Source organism: Colius striatus, chromosome 4 (assembly GCF_028858725.1).
Source record: "Colius striatus isolate bColStr4 chromosome 4, bColStr4.1.hap1, whole genome shotgun sequence".
NCBI classification, from domain to species: Eukaryota; Metazoa; Chordata; class Aves; order Coliiformes; family Coliidae; genus Colius; species Colius striatus.
In genome coordinates, this window is record NC_084762.1 from 45237350 (window position 1) to 45265337 (window position 27988).

The 27988-nt window shown below is 40.1% G+C and overlaps 1 protein-coding gene across 2 annotated transcripts in view; it reads left to right on the forward strand.

Moving 5' to 3' along the window:
• The window catches only part of EPB41L3 (erythrocyte membrane protein band 4.1 like 3), a 99254-nt gene that overhangs the window by 11640 nt on the left and 59626 nt on the right, over positions 1–27988 (forward strand). For both annotated transcript variants that reach the window (XM_061996103.1, XM_061996104.1), the window contains exons 2-3: positions 19336–19535; positions 25019–25216. In XM_061996103.1, the coding sequence (XP_061852087.1) occupies positions 19347–19535; positions 25019–25216 (387 nt within the window). In that variant the 5' untranslated portion in view covers positions 19336–19346. The remainder of the gene's footprint in view (positions 1–19335; positions 19536–25018; positions 25217–27988) is intronic.

The following is a 27988-nucleotide window of genomic DNA, read 5'->3' on the forward strand; positions in this document are numbered from 1 at the left end:
GATAAGTTTAATGTGAGGAGGGAGGGAAGTTTCATCTTTAGTTAAAGCATATTAATTTCCCCTTCGAATTACGACTTTTCTTGCCTTGCTGCTAGAAATAAGCTGTCCAAACTTTGAATTTTTGCACCCATCTGGTATAATATCTTCTTTGAGCAGCAATGCTTTTAGACTTGACAAAACCCAAACGATTAATCTTCTGGTAGCCTACCAAAAATAACCTTACAGTAGCTGCTAAATCCTGTGCAGTTATTGAAGTATTTTGCAGCACTGAAACCTTAATGTTCAATTGCCATCCTCAGCCAGTGGACTAAAATTGAAAACAAATGTGTTTGTTTCCTGAAGGTGCCCTCGCTTTGTTTAAAAAGCAGATAACTTTCAGCAAGGCCGCAGCCTTCATTCCCTATGAGGCCAACCTGCTGTCTCAGAAATGTGAAGTCTGAATCTAAGCACTCAATTTATCTCTTGACAAATGAGGCAGAAGGCAAAGCCAAAGCATGCTGTGACTCCTAAACATGTTAAGAGGAGACATGGGGGTGACTGACCCCGAACATCCCTTTGTCTTCCTCAGCAGGCAAGGCAAGTCCTACGGGCTGGTGAGCTGTTGTTGCTGCTGGTGGATGCCTCTCAGTCATATTATGAATGGAACCTACGTGATCTTTGCAACGATAGCACTTTGGTGGTTGAGCAAATGTTGCCCTACTCTGTAACATAATATTTGGAGATGCCAGCTCCTGGTTTGGAGTGGCAGAGTTCTGGGAGTGAAGATGCTATGTGTGGTTATCTAGCTTTCAGGTTTGGGATGGGGGAGATTTGTGGACTTGGAGGCTCAGCAAATGTCCAAGATATTTGGACTCACAAAAGTAATGAGAGTTTGTGGCTGCATGGTGGGGTTTTCTTGTCCTGGGTCTGTTGTGGATCATCGTTCTCCTGAAGCTCATGGCAGTGTTTTATGTTGCTCCAAACATCTCTGTTCAACTTCCTCAGGGTTGTGTTAACATCGGGTTACCAAAAAAATACAGTGTTTGCATCAGAGATCTTCTCCCTTCAACTGTTTCAACTGTGAAGCCGCTAATTTTCTCATAAAATACCATCATCTTGAACACTGTAACAATAGCATCAGATGAAAATGTTGCCAACTATCCCTACCATTCAAATGATGTATCCCTACATCATTTATGTAAGTGTGAAAAAGAGGTTTTGAAGGTGGAAGTGCCGACCCCAGTTTACCTTTGCAATCTAAAGTAAGACATTTGGTCTTTCGTTACATTTATTCGGAAAGTCTTCAAATCTTAATTCTTTCATCTCAGAGGTGCTGTTTAAACTTGGGCTTGGATTGAACAGCTTGTAAGTAATGGCAGCTTTACAGCTTTTCCCAGTGTATTTTCCATGCAAAATGTGGAAGCATGTGTGGCATTTATCCGTCACTTCTTAAGCTCTTTGCACTCTATAAAAATGCATTAGTTTAATTATGGTCATTTAATTTCTCTTCTAAAAGGTAGGACTGTTCGTAAGCGAATGGCAGGTTTTTTTAGCCTAAAAACTGTAAATGTAAAAGGTTTTAGTCCTAGCCCATGGTCTTGGAAAATGGAAAAAGAACTTTTTAGGGACTTTATAGAAACAAATAATGGATATTGGTGCTATCTCTGAGCATGGCAGCTGGAAAGTTTAATTATAGGCTGGAAAGTCAGTTAGAGATTAAGGAAAGTGTTAGCAGAAAGGATGAATGTTAATGACAGCTATTTGCTGTAGGCTTCAAGGAGGCAAAGTTACATATAAGACATAAATAAAGTGTAGGGCCAAACATATGCTGGCTTTGAACATTGAAAAACTCCAGGTCATTCATTAATTGACACATGAACCAGGTTTGTATGACATCATTTTAACAACTCACACACACGTAGAGATGTGTGTGGAGGGTGGAAAAATTCCTACCTTTGTTCCTGAGCCCTCAGCATGGATGAGCTTGTGTTCATTGTTGGCTAGCAGCACCTAGCAGCACGCTACCCGAGCCTGACAAGACCTGCAGATTAAAACAAGTCACAAAACTCATACCACTGAGTATGTTGTAGCTCACGTTGCAAACCCACAATGATACTTTGAGAGAAAATTCCAGATCCTTTTGCCTTTAAAATTGTATAGATTGGGAAATAGTTCTGTGTCTGCCGAGATAGTAATGATGCAAATTGCTAGGACAGTTACAGCCAATACAGTGTTAATGCTGAATCAGTCTTCCCTTCCTGCCGTTTTTCTCAGGACTGAATTTAGGTTTTTTCATTCAAGCATAGTCAATCTGGTCTGAAGATAACCTTCCTTCCTTCCTTCCTTCCTTCCTTCCTTCCTTCCTTCCTTCCTTCCTTCCTTCCTTCCTTCCTTCCTTCCTTCCTTCCTTCCTTCCTTCCTTCCTTCCTTCCTTCCTTCCTTCCTTCCTTCCTTCCTTCCTTCCTTCCTTCCTTCCTTCCTTCCTTCCTTCCTTCCTTCCTTCCTTCCTTCCTTCCTTCCTTCCTTTCCTCTTCTATGGCACAGATTTTTCACTATATAAGTTTTGAGTGTGGAGAAGTTGAAAGGGCTGTGCATCAGACTTAGCCTTCCTAGGTGCATATATGACTTAATGAATCTGCTTTCTAACATACTGCAGGAACCAGAGGTCATCCTCCGAGATGACAGTGATAACATGAGACATCTTTTGGAAAAACAAAAAACAACAAACTAAACCAACCAAACAAGCAAAAAACTCTACAACCAAACCAAACAACCCCAAACACCCAAAAGTAACTATCTTCGCCCGCCTCCCCCCACAAAAATTAACCAAAAATCCAACTCTTTGTTTTTGAAGAGTGTTTAAAACAGATGTATAGTAGTGATTTGGTGAAGTTTCTATTCTTCTGTTGAAGACTAATAGCATATATGGAGAAGTATGGATTTATCTCTCTTAAATCTGAGTTTTAATACTGCCTTTTATTCATCTGCAGTAATACATCTGTTCCTTACAGACTGCTGTGGCTGGAGTATTAAAGGAATAAACTATAGGGATCGTCTTCCCTGTAAAATGATGCTAATTTGAACATGTAGTGTTATTTATAATACATTTCATAAATTTATAGCTGTACGTGACCTTTCTTGGCAGTTAAAAGCTTCTAGAGCTCAAAAAATGTGTCTACTACAAAACTATCTTGTGTGAGACTTCTGGGTGTTAAAACAGCAAGGTTGGTGCAAAAAGGTAATAATTTAGCCTTTCTGCACATAATTCAATATGACCAGCCATAATGAGCGTATGGCTGCAGTATATAGAGTAGTACAGCCAGCTGCTTGAAAAGTGATCATGTCATGAAAATTGGTAGCTTTTGGGTACTTACTGATTTTGATTACAACTGGAACTGGTTGATGGTGGAGTAAAGAGGCTGGTTATCCTGCTGATGGCATTTCCTGTTCTTGATTGTGTGCGTGTGGGCAGGAGGGACTGGGGCAGTACTCAGTGCTGGGTGAGTGTTGTGACATGCAGGGGCTGCTGGCTCCCTCGCTGGCCCAACTGCTTCTCTCTCTCAGGGGAAGGACAAAGGTATTTACATCTGTGTCTTGGAGGGCTTACAGTCCTTGCGAAGCTCTCTGGCAATGGAAAGAAAGCACTTCATGTGGTATTTAAAGTGCTGGACGAGAATTCACAGCAGGCATTTCCTCTCCTCTGAAGTGTGAGTGGAGGGAAAGAGAAAAGAAAAAACCCTAATAAAATGTCTCGCTTTAGGGGTGGTGAAACTGTATACTTGAATCTGTTTTACTTGCTTGTGTCAGTGTAGGTCAAGCAACATGCTGAACTGCAGATGAAATAATAAGAAATAAAAAGAGCTCTCATCTTCCTGAATACAGTATGCTTTTACAAGACCATGGAAGATTACAATTAGGGTGAAAAAGAGAGAGCTTTAAGTTCATTTGTTTGGGGAGTTGTGCCCTTTATTGTATGCTTGTATGCTTGTGTGTGAGTGTGTATGTGTGAGCAAGAGAAGAAATCCTTAACTTGCTCAGTCTGCAGGCTGCTGGGGTTTTCAAGGTTGTTTTGGTTTATTGTTTTTTTTCCCAAGTTGATTCTTTTTTTCTCCAACTTGGAAGACCCATTAATTCCAGCTGTAATTCTGAGGCTTAGATGCAGTTCTGGACACAAAGGACCCTGCCATATTTCTGGTCTTATTTAGTACTAATGGATTAGATAAAAAAAGTCTCAGAACCCCGCCCTGAAATATTGCAAGCTGCTTTTCTTCTTAAGAACTCCTAAATATCCAAGTCAACACTTGCATTTGCTTAAGCCAGCTTGAACTAGCTTCTCTGCAAGCCTTCAGTCATCTGAATGCCAGCCATTGTCTAGTATCCTATATTGGCCTGTCAGCCCATTCCTTGGTGTTGTGTCCTCATGGCACGTCTACTGTCAGTACCAGGGACAGGAAGACTATATGTTCCTCTGAGTGGTGCAACATAGGTTGGAGTTTTGTTCTCTCTTAAGAAAGCAGTATCAAAACTGTTCTTAAAACATAGGTTAAAGGAATCGGCCTCAATTAGTCTTTTGTTTTTTGATTGGCGAGGCATAGCATGTAGTTCATCTCAGTAGTGTATGAAAATACCCAAATTAACCAAAATTGCAGTCTTTCCTCACCATTTAACTTTTGATTCAGTAAGGATTGAGGCAAACATTTGCCAGTATACCAAAAGGGACCTGACACTTCCATTGTGAATAACTTTTCCCCAAAAGCACTGCTTGTGTTGAAACAGTTTGAGTTCTGGCTTGCAGCCATGGGTTCACCTAAGCATGTTACAAGAAGTGACAGGTAGACAGAGGTAATACATATTTTAATGTGCTTGACTCAACTAGAGACCATAAAATGGAGTAGACTAGACTTTTCTGTCCTAGCAGATGTGAGCTTGCTCCCAATTTATTAATAAGTTACAACACTGCCACTCAGATCACCTTAATGGCCCTGAGGCTCTTGAAAGTGGATGAGAATGTCAAGTTCTTGTGGTTTTTGGAAGATCATCTCAGCTCCTGTGAAACCACTACAGAGAACATGCTGAGGGGTCGACTCATACAAATTGCCTCTAACATCTGCTGGGGACTGAAGTTGCTGTTTCTGGAGTGGGTATTTCAGCAGCAGATGGAAACTCTAGGTGAAATTGGAAATATTTCCAATTTATGCTCCCTAATATTTTAATAAATGAGTATCATGACTTGAATGTAATTCAGATACAGAGAGCCACAGTTGTTCTAATCACGTGCACTGAAGCTAGATCTCAGATGTTAGCAAATATTTTACCTGTTTAAATTATACTCATCACAAGAAAAGGAACTTCTAAAATACAAAATTTTAAAACAATGAAATAGTATCTACCTAATATAGATGGATTTTTTTCTTCCTTACATTTTACTGAATATAATATAGTTAAGATAGTTTTCTTCCACTCAGGAGCTCTTTAGGCAGGAGTTTGGAAAACACAATGTGGGACTTTAAACGGATCAAAGCTGTGGTGAAAATACTGAACTCTTCACTACCAGGAAGATAAAGAGAAGTATCGTTTTTGGATGTAAAGCTATTCTTGCAATCTGTTCAGCACCAGGGAGCACAGTTGATGTTCAGCTGAAAGTAAGTTTTGGATGCTGCTGCTCAGGAAAGAGTTGGACTGATGGGAAAGAGAACAGAGGAGAGGGAAATGAGCCGGAGAGAGAACAAAAAATAGGCCTTGCAAGGAAAGGCAGAGAGTGGTGTGAGGGGTGAACGGCGGTTGCTTGCAAGCTGCAGAGCCATGTTGCACATCCACTGTCGTCAGGGTGAGGAGGAGTGTGCCTACATTTCAAGTAGGAAGAATTAGGTCAGACATTTGGAAACATTTTCCTAAACAGTGAGACAAAGGAATCAATGGAATAAGCGGCCTCTGGGGAACATGAAAACTTCATCGTCATAGGATTTTTAGTAGCAGGTGACATAAATATATACCAGGTACCATTTAAACAAGAGGACCTGGGAAGGGGACCGTGAAGCACTTATGTCAGTATGCAAGACACTGAAACCATGAGCCCCCTAATTAATAGTGGGTACGTATCTTGACATGCTTGTTTTGCTGGTGGTGCTTTTGGCATACTCGAGTGAGTGTATCTCTCAAAAAAAAATGTTTGGTGGCTGCTGCTGTAGGCATAATTAATGTTCTGGAGCTGGAGGAATGATTAGTTGCTACTCTGCAAACCTTTTTAAAAAAAGGGTAAGGTTTCTGGGGCCCCAGCTGTGGTGGAACACATACATATAGTGAAGACGATGCAAAACAGAGTGGGTTGGACCCCAGCTGCAAGTGTACTGCTTCCCCATGGGCATTCATGACATTCAGGGAGGGGGTGGATTACTTCATTCATTTTTTAGTTCAGATGTAATGGGTATGTGAATATTGGCATAGAGATTTCTGTCCCTACAGAAAACAGACAGAGTGAATAGAAGAGGGGAAGGAGAGGTGAAATGCAGCTCGGTCATTTATCTAGCTTTAACCATAACTGATAGAAGAAATTTTTGGTTGTTGAAACACAACTTGTGATGTAGGGAGTAATTGTTTTTATTTTCTGTGTATTTGTTAGCTCCTGAGAAGCTTGAATTGAATGCTAAGATATCAGAATTGTTTGTAAGTTAAACTTTGAAATTCTAAATGCTTTTTTGGTCAAATCTTTACCGTAAGGAGCAAAACAGTAAATTTTTTCTTCCCTCCCCACACTACCATGTAATGTAGAGTATGAATAAGTTCAATTTTACACTGTGATCTGAAGGGTACTCAAAGGAGTGGATTGGTGAAAAATAGGTGCAATAGGTACAATGCACAGTGGTCCTTTGTTGCATGCTCAGAGAGTCTTGCACTGAGTCAACTTCAAGAGGAAGGGTGGAGAAAGCCACCATTTATGGACCTGTTTCACTCATTTGGGAACTTTCCTGGTTAGCACACGAGACAAGTTTGAAACTCAGCACACTGAACAGGGTCTGATATCAAAGTCTTCCACTTTAGTTCTGAATTGTAGGATTCTCCCTTAAATTGAAGTAGATAAAGTATTAAATAGCTACAAAATTAGTGGTTTGTATCCTTAAAAACACACCATCAAACATTTAGTAGAGTTATGTATAAGGAAAAGCATGTGGGGAAGGATGCTACTCATTCCTGAGTTAGGAAATAGCAGCATCTGGCTTAGTTACTTTCACTTCTACTTTCAAATTATTGATTTGATACAGAAAAGACATATTCTTTTACATACCTATTCCTGTTGAGTAACCTAGAGTGATTTACAAGTCTTAGTTTCTTTTTTTACTCCCCAGTGTCTGCAGAGAACTTCTGCTGCAGGGGTTTGTCCATTTCTTCTTTATTATTTTTGTGGTGGAACTGCATCACTGGCACTTTCTACTTTCTTATTCTTTTCCTCCTCCTTTCTTCCTTCATTTTTTTTCTGACAGCTTTCTTGTGATGAGGGCATTTCAAGCCACCTGGCTGTCCTCATTGCCTCAACCCCTTCTGTCCTCTCTGAGCTGCCGTCACTTCTATGTGTCTTAAGTCCAAGGTAGTCATAACATCAAGGAGGAGTTGCCAGATCCAGTGACATCCCTCTTCAGAGACAGCATAATCCAGTATAATGCTGGGTCTGGAATATAGAATGCAGTTACTATATAGCTGTATGTATAGCATTTCAAACTTTAATAGGTGAAAAGGGTCAGACTCTCTTTAAGGAAAGATATTTGCTTTGTCTGGCTGTATTAGATTCTGGCCTTCAAATCCTCATAGTTTAGCGTAGCTTCACAAATGGTGAAAGGTTATGACTTTATTGTGGTCTTATGTGGGGATACTGAAAGCTTGCTCATAATTCCTGTGGAGCTCATCATGTGAAGGACCCTCAGGACTTAACTAGTATACATTGAGACAACATGTGCACAAACTTCACATGCTTTGAAAACAGTAACTAAAATGGCCCTAAACCACATAACCAAAATGTAACTGAAGCTGAGAGAGAATCCCTCTTGCTCTACTGGTTTAAGTGAGATTGCTCTACTCTGTAGATGCCTCGATCTGCCGTAAATATTCTTGTCATCTGTGTGTTTACACTCTGATACGTGCCTAGAAGGCCCTACTCCTGCACCATCTGTAGGTCTTGGCTTGCATCCAGCACATTATCTAACAGCCTGTGGTTTTGAGGTGTCAGGTCCAACTGCTACTATGTGTGCTTGGATTTTGGGGGCACGTGTTGAACTGCATCTTCAGAGCTGGCTGTTTCTCCTGGTTGATGGAGACATGGTCCTCTGCATAGGACTGGGAGGATGATTTTGGATTGAGGATACAACCTGTAGCAGGAGTGTCGTGGGCTAGCTGCTTGCATGAAATGAACAATATTTCTGTAATCTGTAGAAGGTAATAAAAGCTCTGGGGAGCATGGGGGATCCCATAAAAGTTAAAGTATAAAAAAACTAGTTGTCTGATGCCTCGGGTTTGGTTTTTAGGAGTCACTAGATTTTAATTTCTCTGGGGACTCAATGGTTTTCTGATGCAGTGCTCCAAACTGGAAAGTCTGTTACTTCATATTGCAGGGTGTGTTTTACGTTCAAAACTGACGTGAGAGCCCAGGAGATTAATGTCTAAGTAGGAAGTGAATAATCCATTTCAGAAAAACAAAAAGCTATTACAACTAAACATGCTGTGATGCCTCATCATGTAGCCTTGCTACATCAGACATGTTTAATGCCTTCAAAAGTTGAAAAACGATGTAAAATTAGTATCATTGGAGAGAAGGAAGATTAAATAGAAGTTCTTTTAGCCCAGGGCTTCAGTGTGATCAATTGTCTCACATAGAGCTGCTTTATTGGACTAGGATTCTGAGGTCTTATGATTCAGGGGTGTCTTCTCTAGGTGAGGTTTTTTTTTTACTACCTGTGACTTCTTACTTCCTTTCATGTCTGCTTGAGTTTGAAGTTTTCCCAGTTACTTTTAATTCAGCTTTCAAGAGAATTTGCAGCTCCCCACATGATGGAGAATGGACACTGGTCTGGGATGCTGTGTGGGAAGCCATGGCTTGAGTGCCCTGTTTTGCATGACTCGTCAGATGGCTGCCTCTAAGAAGAAAAAAAAAATGTAAAGGCTCAGTTCTGGACAGGTTTATGGAAAACATTGTGGCCTGCTGAAGCTAAGCATGCTTCAGGGCAGCAGTATCTGTGGGCCAGTGCTGGGGCTGAGGACTAGGAGCACTGCTCTTGTCAACACCAGTGACATGCATCTTGCTGGGATGGAAGTAGTAGTGGCTGGATGGAAGAGGATTAGTGAGCTGACTTCAAAACATCCATCTTCCCTGACCCAAATGCTTCCTCTTTTCCTTCTCTGAACCTCACTAAACCGGAGAAAAGGCTACAAAAATATTAAAAACAAGGGAAAAAAAGTAATAATGGGGTAAAAGAATCCATTCACTGTAAAAACAAGAAAAATTGTAATATTACAGTGCTTTTACAAGTAATAGGCTGCGGAGTGTTTAATTCATCAGGGAGCAGTCCTTTGTGACTTTGTCAAGTACCACTCAGTAAAATAAAGCCAAAACCAACTTAATTTCTTGGGTGAATTATGGCTAGTAATGTGTTCAGGAAATCAGAAAAGCCACATTTATATTTTAAATTAGAATTTGTCATTTTTTTTTGTTTTGCTTTGTAGGCTGTTACATCATCTGAACTGGAAAGTTAAATGTTTGCTGCAAGGGAGCAGGAAGCCCTTGGAGGAGAAGCCTGTCTGATTCCCTTGTTTTTGTGAAGTTAGGCAGGTTACTAGCTTGGGAGCATTGGAGCACAGACTATTTAGGTAGGGTATGAAACAGAAAATATTGTTCACAGGTGTTATTTTGGCCTGAGGGTAGTGTGATCATGTAGCATACCTGCCATGTGTCAGCATCTCATGCAACTGTTTTTAAAAAAACTTCAAGTTGATCAGATTTTCTTCTCAACATAAGAGAATATGAACTTTAACGATCTGATGCCTGAAGCACACAGTCTCTCTAGCATTAAATAAAACTTCTAAATAGCGAATGATGCACAGGGGACCCCACGTGATTGTTTGGCTCTAGAGCAATTCAGAAAGGTCAAAGCCTCGTGTAAATGTAACCTCGTCTACAGGAAATCAAGGTATGCCATTGAGGGCTCTTTCTTGCCTTTTTAGTTACTGAACGAAATACTTACCAATAAGTTGTAATCACAGTGCTATAAGCAGTTTTGCTCTGATTTCTTTTACCTTTTTGTTTGTTTTTTTTTACTGAAGTAAGGAAAGGATGAAGTTTGGGGGGGGGGGGGGGTTCTACACAATCCTCCCATAACCATCATCTGTGGGATGCTTCTGTTGTCTCTATTACTGTTACTGTACTGTTTTCTTTCTCCTCATCCTTACATCTGCCCCCCCTGCCCCCCATAATTTCCAATTATTTCTTGGCATATTTATTTATTGAGTTATTTGTGTATTATTTCTGCTACTTCTTATCTTCCTGCAATTACATAATTTGTGTGGATTAAAGCTTTCCGGTGAGTGGACGCTTTGCTGAAGTCTGTTTCTTGTTTTTCTTGGGAATCCACCTTTTACCTTTCAATTTGTTGGGAGTTCTTTCCTTGTGTTGGTGGTTCATCTGTTTGTTTGGGATTTTTTGATGAATAAAATAGCTGTTGGGCTTGAGTTCGATCACTGTGCACTGTCATAGCTACACCCAGCACTCTCAGGAAGATGTGTGTTTGCCAGCTTGTGTATGTGGTCTCTTCCAGATGGGAGCAGCATGACTGGTGGGCAGTGGCCACAATTTTGCTTTTGGAGCTGGTGGGTGAGTCCTGGCACTGGGAAATGAGGGCAACAGAATGAGCCCCTGATATGGGTGTAGGGAAGAGTTCAACAGGCAGTTATACAGAGAGCTTGGTGTGACAATGTAGTTCCCTTCTTCCTCTGGGAAATCCATGCTTGCCCATGGGGAAAACTACTTGAATCAGGAGGGCAGGAAAAACCCAGCCAAAGTGGGTTATGGTGGCCTGATTTTTCTTGTCCTGTTTAGTAATTAGGATAGCCTTGGGGTGCTCTAGGTGATACGACCTTCAAAAGCTGATCTGGTGTCTTCAGGGAACCTGGTCAGCCATACTCTTCATAAGCCTTGTGTGCAGGAGAGGAAACAGAAGTTGCAGTGATTCTGCATTTTATTGCTGTGAGAAGCCACACATCAAGAGAGTGAAACAGGTGTGGATAATTTCACTGAATCATAGAAATGAAAGGTAAACAGGAAATAAAAAAAGTTATCCTGTGCATTCAGATGCTCTGAAGCAGAAGCAAATATGTGAATTTTGTAAATTCAGAGTTACCAACCCAAGTGGAAGGGGCAGCAAAACCAAGTAGGGTTTTATCACACATGCTTTATAAAAAATTGCAAACAGAGAATTTTGTTGCTTCTGTTTATCTGTATATAAGTCTCCAGTGATAACTCCACACAGCTATAAGATAACCTCAGCTTGACTGTCATTGAAGTTGATATACTGTCTACTCTAAATCCCACTTGATGCCAACTGAGTTGTTGCTCCACTCTTGGCCAGTGTTGGATTACATTCTGTATGGAAGAAGCTTGTATGTGCTGCAGGCTCCTCTCACAATTCCTTTGCCTGAGGTAAACAAATTCAGCTCCTTTTTCCACTGGTCACATTTTCTGAATCTTCTGAGTCTTCTGAATTCTCCGTTTCCTCTTCTTGACACTCTCTAATGTATATTTTTCAAAACAAAAAGGAATTTCAAATGGAAGTGCAATAGACTGTATACTTCTTCCTGGTGCTGTAGAAGGCAGAACAGCTCCAGCATCATGGCCCAGACTGAAATTTTGTCTTACTTAACGCATGACTTCAGACCCTCACGCTGCTTCATTCCTGCTGCCTAACCCACAGCTTCCCCATCATTTTCCACTTCTGACGTACTCACTCCTGTTGCCATTACCCTTACACAAATGTATTAATATACAGTGTAGATGAGGTTTTCTGTCAGACTGCTTTTCTTTTAAGTCTGTTGAGGATGCCAGCAGCATGCTGCAGCCTCTCTGGTGTGACGCTGAGCACAATCGGGCAATCTCTCTTCACCTACGCTCAAAGAGCTGTGATCCCTCAAAGTTCTCACGGGTTGTCATTGTGCTGCTGATAACTGTTTGTAGGCTAGGATTTAGATTGGTTTTATCACTTGGACACTTTTTTTTTCCTTTTAATCATTTAAACTGTGTCTGTGGTTCGCTCATGAAAGAGTCATATGGGGCTGTTTTAAAAGCCTTTCTAAAGATAGGTTCTGTCGCCTGTACCACTTTCTTTTTATCAGCTGGGACAGATGCCTTTTCAGAGTGAAACGTTATACTAGTTTGACATGACTTTTTGATACATTCATGTTGACTGTTGAGGTTTTTTTCTAATGTCATTGTTTTTACAGGATTAGAAATCCTTTAGCACTGTGCTCCAGTAACTTCTCTGATATTAGAAGTACCCTGTAATTTATTGCTTTTCAATCCTCACTTCTCTTTGTAAGGTCAGGTGCTGTGTTAGATCTTTTAATTTCTTTTAGATTTTATCTGGCCTTTTTGGCATCTGCAAGGTGGTGGTTACTGCTTTAGCGATGGTTGCTGGTAGTTCCCCAAGCAGGGATATTTCCAGGGGTTCCTGATACCTGCATACTGATGTGTTTGCTCTGTTCTTCCCTTATGCCGTCCAGCCTGTGCTTGTACATCTTGCATGTTAGGGGAGAAATGCCCCAAGTCTCTGGTCCCAGTTAGCTGCTGTGAAGTGAGGCTGAGTAATTCAACCTTTCCTGTGTTTGGTAACAGGCCTGATTTTCCATGTAATGTAATTACATGTAAATGTAGTTCATCAACCATCTTTTTATTGTTTGCCACATCTTTCTGATTGTAAGTTGTTTTGCATCCTAGTCATCATTTCTTTTTTTATGTTGATGTTACACTTTTATGTTCATCCCTGAGTCATGTGTCCTTGATTGTGTTTTGGTGTACAATCCCTTTTCCATAAATTCCTCCCCACCCCTCCATGTCCTGGTTTCGTCTGGGATAGTTAATCTTCTTCCTAGTAGCTGGTACAGGGCTATGTTTTGGATTTATGCTGAAAACAATGTTGATAACACAGGAATGTTTTCATTACTGCTGAGTAGTGCTTCCAGAGTCAAGGCCTTTTCTGTCTCTCACCTCACCCCACCAGCAAGTGTGCTGGGACTGCACAAGACGTTGTGAGGAGACACAGCCGCGACAGCTGACTCCAACTTGTAGTCAACTCCAGCTTGGAATAGCCAAAGGATATTCCTTGCCATAGAATGTTGTGTCCAGTATATAAACTGGGAGGAGGGAGTTGGTAGGAAGGGGTGGATCACTGCTCAGGCACCCGTGAGTAGGTGGTGAGCAATTGGATTGACCATCATGTGGGGTTTTTTTTGTTTGATTGGTTTAGGATTTTTTTTAAATTTTCCTTGGATTTGATCTCTCTCTTCCTCTTATTCCTTTTCATTACAATTATTGTTTCAGTATATAATTATGATTGTTATGTTTTATTTTACTTTAATTATTAACTTAGCCCACAAGTTTTACATTTTTTTCCCTGATTCTCCTCTCCATCACACCGAGGGTTGGGATGAGCACTGTGCAATGCACAGTTGCTGTCTAGGATTAAACCATGACACCAGTCATTTAAAAGCTCCTGATGTTTCCTGTCACCATCCTTGCTAGGCTGAGGATAGTCTCTCCAAAAACAACTGCAATTTCTTTGGCTAGTGGAGACAGAGAGGTGCGTTTGTGCTTGAAGCAGGGGAGTTTTGGGTCCTTACCAGTAGTTCAAGTCTACCATTGCCTTTCATCCCTTCTGAAAGATGTCTCTGTTGTAATCTGTTTTGTCCAGACTACATAACTCCTTCCTCAAATGTTGTCTCCATTTTTCCTTCTTTCACATTCATCAAACAGCTTTAAAGAAATTTGTGTCATGCACCTTCCTAGAAGACCAAACAAATATCTTAATTCATGTTGTGTGTAGCAACACCTTCAAATGGCCTTTAAAAATTATTATTAACACCTTCCTGTCCTCTGTTGAAGCGTCTTTCCTGCACCTGTGCTTGTGCATGTGGCTTGTGCTACCAGATATGTTCAGTCATCTGAAGCCTCTCAGCTGTATTAGACAGGGTGATCACTGATAAGTGAAAGAAGGTGCTGCTATCCCTTGCTCATGCTGGGGAGGCCACTCCCAAATTACATCAGTAATTTGGCACAAGGGAGATGACAGGAGCATGCTGTTGGGAGGGGAGATCTAGTTGCTCTTTTTGGGGTTGTTTCCCAACAGTGTTCATTCAGACCACATCTCTGCAGTAGCTTTTTGGTTTGTTTGTGTCCACTGGGGAAACCTTAACACCAGGGAGATGCCTTTTCTGTAAAGCCTTTGGTTGCTGCCAACTGCAGAGGGTGGGAATAGATGAAGAAAAAGACGATCTTAACTCATGGTGAAGTACAGCCAGGCTTTTGTGGCTTACATACCTCCTGCACATGAGGGCAAAATTCACCCTAGTTTAAGAGAACCAACAAAAAATGAACCCAACTAGAATGAAGTAAGCTGAGACTTCAAGCAGTTTGATGAAAACAGTTTATATTTCAAGCTTAGAAGTTGGCGTTCTGGCATGTATCCTTTTTCTTGAAACATATATTGACGTTTCTGTTACTGCTTATAGCAGCAATATTGTTCTCCATATGCTCTTCTCATCTGCATCTCATCGTTATTGGATAACTATGTCTCTCGTTATGCAGAACATTATTTTTGAAGTATGGAATCATTATTTTGTTACGTAACTTCCAAATTTGGACTTTTGCAGTGATTTGTAACAATCTTCAGAAATTACTGTAATTAAAGGAGAAGTTTCCACAAAGAGAATTAATTAGATCAAAGAAGCATTTAAATGCACATTAATCTGTGTGTTACAGGAAATAGTGGCTACATATAATTTATTTAATTATACTTGGTTCAATTTTGTTATGTCATTGCATCATAATTTATTTGGAATTAATTTACATTTTTGTATGTAATGTGATTTCCATTTGCTTAATATAGCAGATATTTTGACCAGCATGTACTTTTATATAAATAAAGGTTTATTGATGACTGATGGATTAATTAAGCAGTGGACTTTACTGTCAGTTAGCTGTGAATTTTATTGTTCAGTAGATGCTACCCACCAAGAAGGTCTATGCTCACAGAACAGGAGACAAGGAGTCAAGTAACTTGTTGAATGTTTGAATATATGCAGTATGTTGTGACTATCACTTCTGGAGGGGACTAGGTGACATAGCCTGGATTTTGCCTGCTCAGAGAATTCTTAATAAAGGACAACGTGATTTTGGTTCCCCTAAAAGGAAATTAATGTGCTTTTAAGTCCATAGCAAGTAACTGGTAGTGGAAATGGCATCTCCCAAGCTGCAATATGTTGGTAGCTATAGGAACAAGGACCAGGTGTTTTGGAAAGTTTTAGGATGTGGACATTTTGCAGGAGTAGTTTGCAGGTTTTACAATTCATGTGTGAGGTCCTTACTTTGTATAGTGTAATGATATGAAAATATTTCTGTGATTTGAGCTAATAAAAATACTTTAAAACGTGTCCTGTAGTTTTTTGAAGTTGTTTTTAATACCCTGATAGAATATATAATTTTTATATTTCCTTAGTTATTCTCTGCAGTACTCTCAAACACTATTCTTCTAGAACTTTATGCCGCTGAAAGTACATAGATTTTGAACTAAAATTTTAAGTAGTCAATTAAAATAAGCTAGTTCACAGCTTTCTTTTTCTTGTCTTTTAATCAAAAGACTCGATTTTACTTTTATTTAATTCTGTAGCCAAATTGACTTTAGCCTTAGACTGTATAGTATTAGCAGCATCTGTGCTAAGTTTGGACTCAGCTAATCTTTTGGAATCTTTGAATGTTGTTATAAGTCAAAACTTAGCAATCCGAGAGCACACCTGCCTTGCATAGTGTTACTTTATTTGTATAAAGTAGTGCCCTTAGTTTCTCTTCATTAATTTGTTTTCTGTTTGATGGAAAGCGGAATTTGATAACAAGGATTGTGCTGCCAACAGAAAAAGTTTAAGGAACTTCAATATTTATTTCTTCCTGTACTGAAATTCACATTAGAAAACATAATTTTCATATACAGCCAAGCAGAGTTAAATAAATTCTCGGCCAATTATATGTATTTGACAGGTATTTAAACCCTATTAGATTTTCTATTTGTTTTTCAGCATACAACAGTGCAGTAATATTTATGTCATTCATTTCCAAAGATTGCAATAATTTTCTTGCAATAAGTACAACTACCTCTTCCTAGGAGGATTATTGCACCATTTATAAAAATTAAAATGGTTTCCAAGTTCATTTGGAGAAGTGTCTGTGTGCTGAGGAGGGCAAAACAAACTGTTGGTTTGCACTGAGAGAGGAATGTTGTTTTCTGGCTTGTAATTTAAGTATTTTCAACCTGCACTAGATAGAAAGAGGTAAATTTTAACAACAAAATCATCTAAAGGAGTTTAGAAGAAGTTAGATTAAAAATGTGTTTGCTTTTGTTTATATATATAAGGTAAAAGTGTAAAGTCAGTAGTGTGTTGTTCTCTGTATTTGTTATTAAACATGTTTGTATGCATAGGGAAATAAAGAAGACATTTGGAAATGGGTATCCTTGGGTTAATTAAATCCATCTGCTGTCTGACTAATGACAGGAATATTGTCTCCAGGGAATTGCTTATGCTAAAAGATTTGATAACACACAGAAAGTTTTTTAACAAAGCACTCTTAGAGCAAGTGAAGACTTGTATAACTGGAGAGAGAAACAGTCCCTGAGAGTAACTCACAGTATTTACTGTAAGGCTCTGCTTCATTCAAGAATGTCCCAGAAGAAGTTAAGAACCACGTTTGTTGTTCCTTGTGATGCAAAATAATAACTGACAAGAAAAGTAAAACTTGTTTTCATCTCATGCTATATGAAATTGTGGTTTTGAGGGCTAATTTAAATGGCTTTGTTTCCCTACTCATGAGCAGCCAGGTAGGAAAGAAACTATGCAGAAGATGCAGAAGTAAGCTTCCAGAGACACAGTTGTGATAGCTAAAGCAGGACAGACTTTTGATTCAATCAACTGACAGTCTGATCCTATATAGATAATGCCTCAAGACACTTGGGGTGACTGTTTATAAAGAGTAAGTATGATAGTTCCTATAGGTGGTTAGAGACTAGGGGGGGAACTGAAGTTTGTGGAGACCTGGGTGCTTTAAACAAGGCAACCTTAATAACATCAGATGAACAACAGTTTATTTGATGTTCTTCAGACAGGTGGGCAAAACTCTTTGAGAGATTAAAATTGTTCTGCTATTTAATTTTTTTTAAGTGTACAAAAAAGGAGTGACTTAACAGAATTGGAAATGGAGGATGGGTTGTTTTGTTCTACATCAGAGGATCTTGTTCAGGCTTCCTTCACAGTGAGTTGGACGAAGCAGTACTAGGATGTGACTTATCTCGGCTTAAAGCAGGCCTCTAAACTAGGTCAGCTGAATTGCTCTCCAAAATGCCTGTTTTTACTGATGTCAGATTAGATGACTGCCTTATTGACTGTCACATTTTAAAAGACATGAGTTAATTATTTCTTTATGTAGATGCTAAAGACAATTTGTTGAACAATACATTTTAAAATAAGGATGTTTTTGATATAACTGTGCCAGTTTGAGTGTAGAAATGTATGTTGTATTCCTAAACAAGTGTATCACATGTTAGTGCTTTGAAAATGTGGCCTGAAGCATAAATCTGCCATACGTAGTTTCTAATTCTGCTTCTCTCTTGTGCTGCCTTGACATGGAGGAAGTAGGAACATGCACCCCCCCGTCCTCACACTCAGTGTAAGAACCGAGCAGAGGCTGAATGCAGGGCACTTGCTAGCTTTGCAGAGACATGTACTCACTGGAGGACTTAGCCTTGAGAGTGCGGAATAAATGAGTTTCAAAATAGTAATTGGCTTAATTTAAAAGATTTTCTGTCATGCAATGTGGCTCATTAAACATTTACATTAAAAAAAAAAAGCCTGTACTTTTTTGGTGATCTTTTATAAAACCTATTTCTACTAGTAAACATTGTAGTGCATGTTAAGAGTTGATACTGACTTCCTGGTAGATGAATTAGCAGATGTATATTCATTCTGTGGAACTGCTTATAATTACACAGTAGCCATGGTTACCAGGTAAAAGAAATCATAGTCTTATAATGAGCAGAAATAGATTGCAGCAGACTCAAATGAGTTGCTTAGAAGCAAAAGGCTCAAGCATAAGACCACGAGGACTAACAGCATATGGGTAGCAAACATAAGAGCAGACTATTTGCAGAGCTGGCATAGAGTCTGCTCTTTCAAATCCTTGTTTTGATACACAATCACAGTATTTTTTAAAGTTGGGGTTTGCTTCCGTTTAACTTGAGAATTGGGTGCCAGCCACACATTTTTTAATGAAACTTATCTAATTGAAGGAGTTAAGATTTTGAATGAATATTGCTAATACTTTCATTTTGTTTTTTTACTATACAAAGTTCAAACAGCCTTTTCAAATTTCAAGGAAAGTCATATCACTTATTTTAAATCTAAAAGAATGATTTAGTGGAAGTATTTCCCGTTTCTTTTGGATGCTCTAGCACTTAAAAAGGAATGATGAAAGTGTGGGTGAAATTCAAGCAGGAAGGATAGAACTAGGTTTAAGGACAGTTGTACATTTACACTGATGATGATGGGGCCCACTTCAAATGTTTCTAGCATATATGTTGCCTTGGAAGCCTTAAAAAGTACTTGAGTCCATTTCCAAATGGGAGTGCAGGTGTTGAGGAGTTCAAGCCCTATTGCCTCAAATGTAAAGAACAATAGATTTAATGTTTTCAAAACTTACCACATGGTTTACAAACCCAAATTGCAGTGAATTGTGTTGGGTTTGGGGCTCTCAGTGAAATGACCCTTTCTCAATGTATTGCTCTCCTTTTAGGAATTATGTCTTGTGTAACTTCTATTTAATTTCTGTCATGTCTGTGTATTACAACATAGAGTAAATTTTTATGGCTCGTAGACTTCCTCAGGGTAGAGATGTGTTTAGACTGGGTCCTAGGTATCCACATTAGGCCAGTAACACCAACTTTAGTTTTTAAGGCCAGGCATATTAGGACTAGAACTTGGCCTGGTGTTTCTCCATTTTATAAGCCGAGCCTACAAATTCACAGCTGTAAGATGATACTCAGTAGGTCTGCTCACCTTGTTTTACAGAATAACCAACCATGACTACAGAATCGGGATCAGACTCTGAGTCCAAGGATAAAGAGCAGGATCAGCAGGAGAGCCCCACACAGCAAGGGGCAACAGGGATCCAGCCACAGGACCAGCAGCAGCCAAGCGAAGAGAATCAAAGCGCACTCGAGCAGTTCTCAGCTGTGGCAGCCCACAGCACGCCGGTGAAAAAGGAGCAGGTAAGGGGGCCTATGCACCCATGCAAGCAGCTAACTACCTGCCCACTCACTACTTCTGGGAGTTAACAAGCCTGGCGTGTTACAAGTGGAAATGCATATTCAGGTACATATGGAAGGCTGTTTGCTGTGGTACTGTGGATCTTGACTGCAAGTTGGTCTTTCACGTTTGAAAAATACTAGTTCTCACACAGAATGCTTTGAAATTCATATTAAGTCTTACTGCTTCCAGTACTTATGTTTAAGGGCAGTCTTACTAATAAACAGGAAACATCTTTGGTCTTGCATTTGTAGTAGATAGCAAATAGTGCTGACTTTTAAGAAGCTGAAAATGTTTTCAGAGTTTGTTTCTTCAGCACCTGCTAAAATCTGTTTTCATGCTTGCTTGTCTGATGTATGAGTCATGAAGAATCTGTGGTCATTTAAGCTTCTCAGAGTTCTGAAATGACTGCATTATAATTACTTTAACTTTTCATGTAATAGGTTTCAGAAGAGCTATCACATGCTTTTCCATTTGGCTCATTGTTGCACTTATTAGATTTGCAGAAGCTGCTTTCTTTTTCCTCTTAATAATTTCCAGTTAATAGGATTAACTGGCATTGTTCTTGGGTAAGTGACACACAATTAATGTGGTACCTCCAAATCATATCCCTTAGCTTTGTAAGGTTATAATCCCCATCTGATTGCTTTCACCTCTGAAGAGTGGAATAAGTCAGTCTAACTCCTTCTATCCTCCACCCTTTAAAAAATGCCTATTTGTTTGAAGTGGAATCATGTTATTTTACCTTATTGGGAGACAGTGCTGGTGAAACCAGCAGATGTGAGACACTACTTAAAATCAGATCAGGTGCTCCTGTAGGACCTGTTTGGGGCTGGTTGTGGTCTTGAGTTTTAAGCTTTTGTCCCCAGAGCTGTATCACAGACTCACTGGGGAAAAAATGGGGGTATAAGCAATTTCAGATACAGGGTATTTTTATATTTCCCTTCTTCAGGGGTGCATTACCTAAATGCTTAGGACATCAAATGTTTCTGGGACCAAATGAAAATATATGTCTTATGACTGACTTCTAATATAATGTAAGAGTTGAAGCCAGGTTCGATGGGGTTTTGAGGAACTTGATTTAGTGAAAGGCATCCTTGCTCATGGCCAGGGGGTTGTAACTAGATGATGTTTAGGTCCTTTCCAACTCGGCCATTCTATGACTCTGATTTCAAAGGGTACACATGGAAGGGAAAGATTTCTGGTATTTATAGCTGTTGAACATTAGAAGAACTGTTTTGTTGTTGTTGTTGATTGCTAATTGGTTTTACCATTGATAGCCCTTGATCAGCCTCACTCCACACCCACCAAAGTCCTCTCTGCTCTTGCTGTAAGCAGTGAAGTGTGTTGGGACTATTCTAGTCTCTGAAATAGATCAGAAATTGCATGTAGTTTCTGGAAAAGGGGCAGGGCTGCTTGTCCAAAAGAGAAAGGTGCTGCACAAAACAGTCGTTAATTTAAACTGCAATTCTATCAGTCCTAGGCATAAGTGTTACTAATTCTGTTCTTCCAGATGTCTTCACTAATATTTCTCCCCCAAGTTCCTTTTTCTCTTACAAAAAAACCCAAACCAAATGACTAAATAATCACAAAAAAAACCCCAACCCTTTAGGCACCAAACCTGTTCATCTGTCTTTCTGGAGGAGTGAGCTTGGAGACCTGAGATACACTCAAGTGCTGCATGATCCCTTCCTTTCCCAAAGATCACCCATTGAGTTCACCACTTTGATTCAATGTCCCTGTTGTAAGCTGACTGCAAATTCACCTGCAGTAGTTTGCCCAGGGTAGTTCATAGTGGCTTAAGTGTCTGTATCACAGGAAAGAACCACTTAAATGCAACACTAAGAGAGAGAGCTTTTGGCAATGGTGTCATTAAAAGGCAAAAGTTGTGCAAGTAATGGGTATCCATCTCTCTCTCTCGACGTCTGTAATCGCAGTGAGGAAGTTGATGAGTTTTGCTATTGTTTGTATGGGAAGAAAAATTTTAAGTTACTGATCCATGATACGACTTTTTGTGTCATCCTGTACACATAAAAAAGAACATTTTAATGAAGACAAAAAGACATCTCCATGTTGAGATTAGCAGTTCCTACAGAAATGAGTCCTTTCTATCAAATATATTAATGGAGTCTTACTATCTTCCCGCCTTCCTATCTCACTGAAAATGAGCAAGAAAGTATCTCATGGGTTGGGCGCTGACATTTCTGAGCAACTATCATAAGTAGATGGGATTCATGTGTTGTGCAAGCTTGGTAATATCACTTCATACCCCAGTGAGAAGCTGTGAAGTGTCAAAGATCATTACTGCTCAATCCTGTAGCTCCAAAGGCTTGCTTTGTGAGAGGAATATACCTTCAGAAGGGATTCAACATACAGCATCATAGTGTAAGGTACAGTAGCATAGATAGAGATGAGACAGCTTATGTTCAAAAACCCCAAATCCTGAAGCAACTTGTACTGCACTAGAATTGAGTCTATGACACTGAAAATACTGCAGAAACACAGCACAGAGATATTTTGGGGAAGAATGTAGGAGAAAGTGCAACTATGGTTGCAGAGTTCAAAATAATTCACTGACAACAGGGGGTTTTTTTACTGGCTTTTTTTTTTTCCCTAGATAGCAAGATGTCATGCTGCTTTAGGGAGAAGTGGCTTAATACAACCTGAAAGTACCTCAGTGCCTGAACATGTCAGCATAGTTTGGAGGATCTTCTCTAATAGTTCTTGGCATGTTTTGTTCTATAGACAAATGAGATAAAATCTTTTGTATGGTTTTAATCTAGACAATTCCCCTGATCTTAAGGTAGACAGGAACCTCAACAAACAAAATAAACTCAATACCATATTTGACAAAAATAAATAAGCAAATGTCTTCAGTAATCTTGAGTTACCAAGTGTCTTCATGTGAACAAAAATAAGGAATCACAGAATTTGTTTGTAGGATGAAGATGGTACTAAAATTTAAATGGCTGCTGGGTGTCCTTGTTCTTGTGGGCTTTTCTCTCAGGCAGCTTGCTTGTTTTCTTTAAAAAGACTAATTCCACACATCTGGGGTGGTTTTTTTTGTTTATTCTTTGTCTGTTAACTCATGTGAAATCCAGTGAGCCACTGTCAATGACAATATATTTCTACTACTTTTGCCATCTACCCATGTGCACCTTCCCTGGCAGATTTCTTTAAGAAAACATACAGGAATCATCAAAGAGTCCCTCTGCCTATCAGTAGCAGCACAGCTCTTCACAGAGGCCCTAGGAGGAGATAGCATCAGTCGTCTTTTTCTCTCAGTGCAGTAGGTTGGACCACTTGCAAACTTGTGGTTGTGATAGAGGGGTAACTGGCCTCAAGCCTTACTGTGAGCCTGGGGGGACTCTTCCGCTTTGTCACAGCTACTGTGAGCGTTAAATGCTCAGCGAACAGCTAATCTGCTGACATACACTGTGCCTTCATCTCCCGCCAGCCTTCAAGGCAAGTGAGAACCTTGACATCCAGACACAGAGCTGGTGTCTAAGTGCTGGAAGGAGAAAGTCCTCCAGTGCTGGAGCTACACTGAGGGAAGAGCCAGCTGGCACTGGGCTGCAACTGGGGAAGAACATCTATGGCTCAGGGGATTAGGAAGATTTTGAAAGCAGATTTTGTATTGCTTTTTTATCTTTTTAGTCCTGCTTTCTTGTGATCTTCCTGCCCAGGGACCTTTGCTATGTCGTGTCTCACAGGGAGAAGAGGAGCATGGATCTTTTCTCACGTCTTTGCAGTTGTCTCTTTGCAGTTCGCTGGGGCTGTGGTGGGAACTGTCACTGTTGGTATCAGAACTGATTGCAAATTCCTCTTTCCCCCATTTACCCAAAGGCAGAGGAGAAGCTTGTGGATTGTTTGTATGAAATCTCATGGGGAAAAGTTCCCTGTAATTTAGCAGTACACTGTTGTTGCTGGTTATATGATGCAAGGCTGTGGTCTCAAAGCAGATTAAAGCCTTTGAATGGATTTACTCCATTCTCATGAAGGTTTTTTTATAGACAATGAATGAAAACAGACTTGGATTAATTTACGATGTATTTCCAGCAGTGCTTGTTGCAAATTACACTGAAATCATTCAGAGCCAAAACAGTTAGATTACTGAGTTTTGTTTTGTTTTTTTTTTCCTTGTAGTGAGATAACAGAAAGTTGTGACCTTGATTTTATTTAAACTTTAGCCTTAGGTATCACTGCGCTCTTGGTGAGGTTTTGTTTGGAGACTATCAGGAGCATAACTGATGAGAAAGTTAATGACTGCAGCACAGTGCTGTTGCTAGGAAGGATGAAATGCTGTAGAGCTCATCTGGCTTTCATCTAGTGCCATGGAGAGGACCATGAGCTGTGCTGCATCATGGTAACTTTTCAAATGGTCTGACCCTCAGATAAACCCAAGCAAAAGTAATCGTGATTGTTTCTTTGTGCCCCTTTTCGCTGTGGTATGTCATTCAGATAGCTCCTACTTCTCACCAGCTTGAGATACTTATGAGGCATCTGCAAAGAGCAAAATTCAGCCTCTCATCCTGTACTTATCATCCATTAGCCAGACAGCTGCACATAAAAGTTGTTTGCCCGCTCACTTCCATCCTGTTTGTTTAACCCTTTGCTCAGATACTTGGGGAATCTTTCTGCCAGGCACATCAGCATCCCTCTCTGAATTCACACTGTCACAGGAGGATCCGTACCCTCATTCGGGGGACTGTTTTCTCACTGACAGCAAAATTAGTGCAAACCTGATGGTCTTCTCCTATTCTGTATGAGACCATGGACAAGAGGCAACAGGTACAAACCGAAACATAAGAAGTTCCAAAGAAAAGCAAGATAAAACTTCCTCACTGTGAGGGTGACAGAGCACTGGAACAGGCTGCTCAGATGCGTTGTAGTGAGTCTCCTCTGGAGACGTTCAAAACCCACCTGGACAAGTTCCTGTGTCAACTACTCTAGGTCATCCTGATCTGAGAGGGGGATTGGACTAAGTGATCTTTAGAGATCCCTTCCAACCCTTAAGATTCTGAGATTCTGTGAAGCATCGTATGATTTAAGAAGTAAAAAACATATAAATAATATCAACAAACTGTAGAAATATCTCTTCATCATAATGTTTACCAATTATTCAGCACTTCCAACAGACCAAACAAATTGATCAAAGAAGTCCAAGAAGGATTTTGTACCTATGGAAAAAAAAGACACCTAAAGTATTTTCATGTATGCCACTCTTCCATAGGTATCTTTTGGAGCGAGGAGAGAAGCCTGTGAGGAATATTGTGCAATACATGCAGTCTTTTCAATAGATAAAGATGACTCTTTTGCATCAGGACCTTTTTCATACAAGACCAACACTAGACTTGCATAGATGCCCGGGTGCAGGGTGCATCATGTATTGCATGGTGTGATTGATATATCTCACTTCGAAATGTATCCTTCTTTCTCCTTATAGGCCACAGAAAAAGAGCAGGAGTTTGCAGCTGCGAGTGCAAAACAGCTGGAATACCAGCAGCTAGAGGACGACAAGCTCTCTCAAAAATCATCATCTAGCAAGCTTTCCAAGTCTCCTCTGAAAATTGTCAAGAAGCCAAAAAATATGCAGTGCAAAGTGACTCTCCTGGATGGATCAGAGTATGCATGTGAAGTAGAGGTGAATTGCTTTTTGTCTTTTTTTTTTTTTTTTTATCCTGTCTGGAGGAAAACAGTTTCAATTAGATCCCCAATTTAAGCAAAGGAATGAATGGCCTAGTGTTTTGCCAATGCCAAGTGCAGAGATGCTTGATGTTTTTTCTCTGGAAGTTGAAGGTATTGCACAGATTTGAACTGGGTGACGGATCATGAGCAGTCTCTGGGACAGACAGAGACTCTGAATTAATTTTATGTCAGCATATGCCACAACAGAATGCAGAAAATTAATTAGGAGCAACAAAGCCTGTTAACAGAAGGATTTGATCCCATAGGGCTTTTCTTTTCCTTGGTACTTTGCTGAGTTGGGACTCCCATTGAATCACTGTCCAAACAATAATTCTGACCATGTTGAGATGAGTTGGGGCATGAGAGGCACCCAGGGGAGGTAGGAGGAAATGTCAGGAGCAAATAAGCGTGAGAGTGGTGAGCTTGATGTGCTTCTCCACCGTGTCTGTGAATCATAACCATGTCTGACCATTACTGGCAGGAAATTGCTGGTGGTTTTCTCTAAGGAAACTTACCTTTCCTGCAAGGACTTTGGGATGGATGGTCTTTGCTGCACTTAGAAATGGGTCTGTGCCTTCAACTCCAAGAAGGCTGTGGAGAAGCAGAGCATGAGCAAATTCAGCAGCTCATAGTGGGCATGTGTGAATTCAGCATCTCAGAGTGGACTTATTTCTCCATTCAGCCTTTCCAGCCATGTCACCAGGGTGACATGATTAGCACGTCCTGAGCCTGCTTTTGGTCAGGAGACCATAAGCAGCAGCTAGGAGGAGAAGGACGTGTGTTGGAGGGCTCCTTCAGGCAACCACAGGGTGTTGCAGAGAAGAAAAGCTGCCTGGGGAGGACAGCAGAATAGAAAGGTAGAGATAGGATAGTCTAAAGACTAGAAATGGGAACCTGCAGGAACACAAAGGAGAGAAGGGGGAGGAAAGGAGTATCTGACTGGGAGCCATATCCTGATGTCTTAAAAATGAGATTGCACTCAGCCCTTGCATCCTCCAGCTGCTCATGTTTAAAGAGCTTTGAGAGTGGCAGGTGAAGAAGAACTGTATGATTTTTATGTAACCACAGCTTTACAGTTTGGGCCAAATTTTTCAATGCTAACACAGGAGCTGTGATTTCGCTACACTTACAGCAACTTAGAGTATCTTTTAGTTTCACTGGCCAAGTTCTGTGTTCTTTCCTTCAGGCTAGCAATAGCTATCTGGTCACATATATTGTGACTATTAAACTGTCATTTCTTGACCTGCAGTCCCAGTTCTGTCTGTCAAGAATAGCATGTGAACCATTTAAGCTGGAAGAATGACTAATACTGGTTTTGAAGGAAAGAGTCAAACTTGTTTCAACTCTTACCACTTGGTTATAAAATGTGAGTCACTTTTTGGATTACAGTTGAGCAAATTTTAGAAAACAGGATTTCTATGGAAATCTTGTCTAGCAGACTGAGCTTTATAAGAATATAAGATGAAGCAGAAGGGGAGATTTGTTTTGTTAGACTTCCAGTTAGGCAACAACCCCCCGCCCCTTTCTTCTAGGAAGTTTCATTTTTTAATAAATTTATACTCTGATGCAGTTGAAGTATCAAATTGCTAGCATATAGAAACCATCATGTTTTGTTGCTTGTCAGATTTCTCTGCTTTGCAAGTTCTGACTAGCTCTAGAATATTGTCCAATATGAATTTTGTATGCATTTTTCTACTTAACACTGCTGAATTGTTTTGAAGTTGTATCGACTGTCATCAGGAATCACTGCTTCTAAGATCGTTAGACTTCCTAGGCAGAATGTAATATTGATGAGAATAGAGCTTCTCAAATGACAGCTATTATTATGAGCAGACCATTGGCTACATTAAAAGAGAAGTTAATTAGGTGGCAGAAATATTTCAGGAAGCAGTTTAGAAGGCACAAATATTTCAGGGAACAAGTGCAACTGGAACAAGACATGTATTAATGTACCTTAAATGAATGATCCAGACTTTGCGTCCTTCTTAGGATGTATTGTCAGCATACTGGGTATATTGATGCAAATGCAAGTACCTCTCTGGCACAGCACATTCCGGTCTGTAGGAGCACTTGGTGATTCCCCAGGACAGTCCACTTTCCATGGACATGAAGTTCAGCTATAGCAAAAGGATGTTGTGTCCAGCCAAGAGAAACTTTCACTGTGGTTTTTTTTGCAGGGAAGAAAATGTATTTGCAAAGGGAGTTGGTAGGGCAGGGAGACTATGGCTGTCTCAGGAGACATATCTGGAAACAATGTAGGGGACTGAAGGTGAAATTCTGCTACACTAATTTTGCATAGTAACAAAGTTCAGTGGCTGTTTTCACAGAGGCTCAGCACTGCAGCGTAAGAAACAATCTGTTACATTTCAGAAAAATGCTGTCATATTTTAAGGATCACCTACAGGTGAACTTTCTGCATCTCCTGACACTAGGGAGACAAAAAAAATGCCTATGTATAAAAAAGAAGACCTAACAAATTATTGATTTCAGCCAATTCCCCAAAACTAATTCCTTAAAAGACAGGGGAGAGAGACAGACAACATATGGCAATCAAATATTTAGTATTTCTGTTCCTTGTGTTTAACTCACTTCACTGCATCTTTCTGTGTGGACGGTGGCCCAGGGTAGGGCCATGACAATTGACGCACTGAGTCAGAAATGTCATCCTGTATTGTCAGCTCCTGTCTTTCAGCTCTGTGTCATTCTTCTACCACTGAAGGCTACAAAG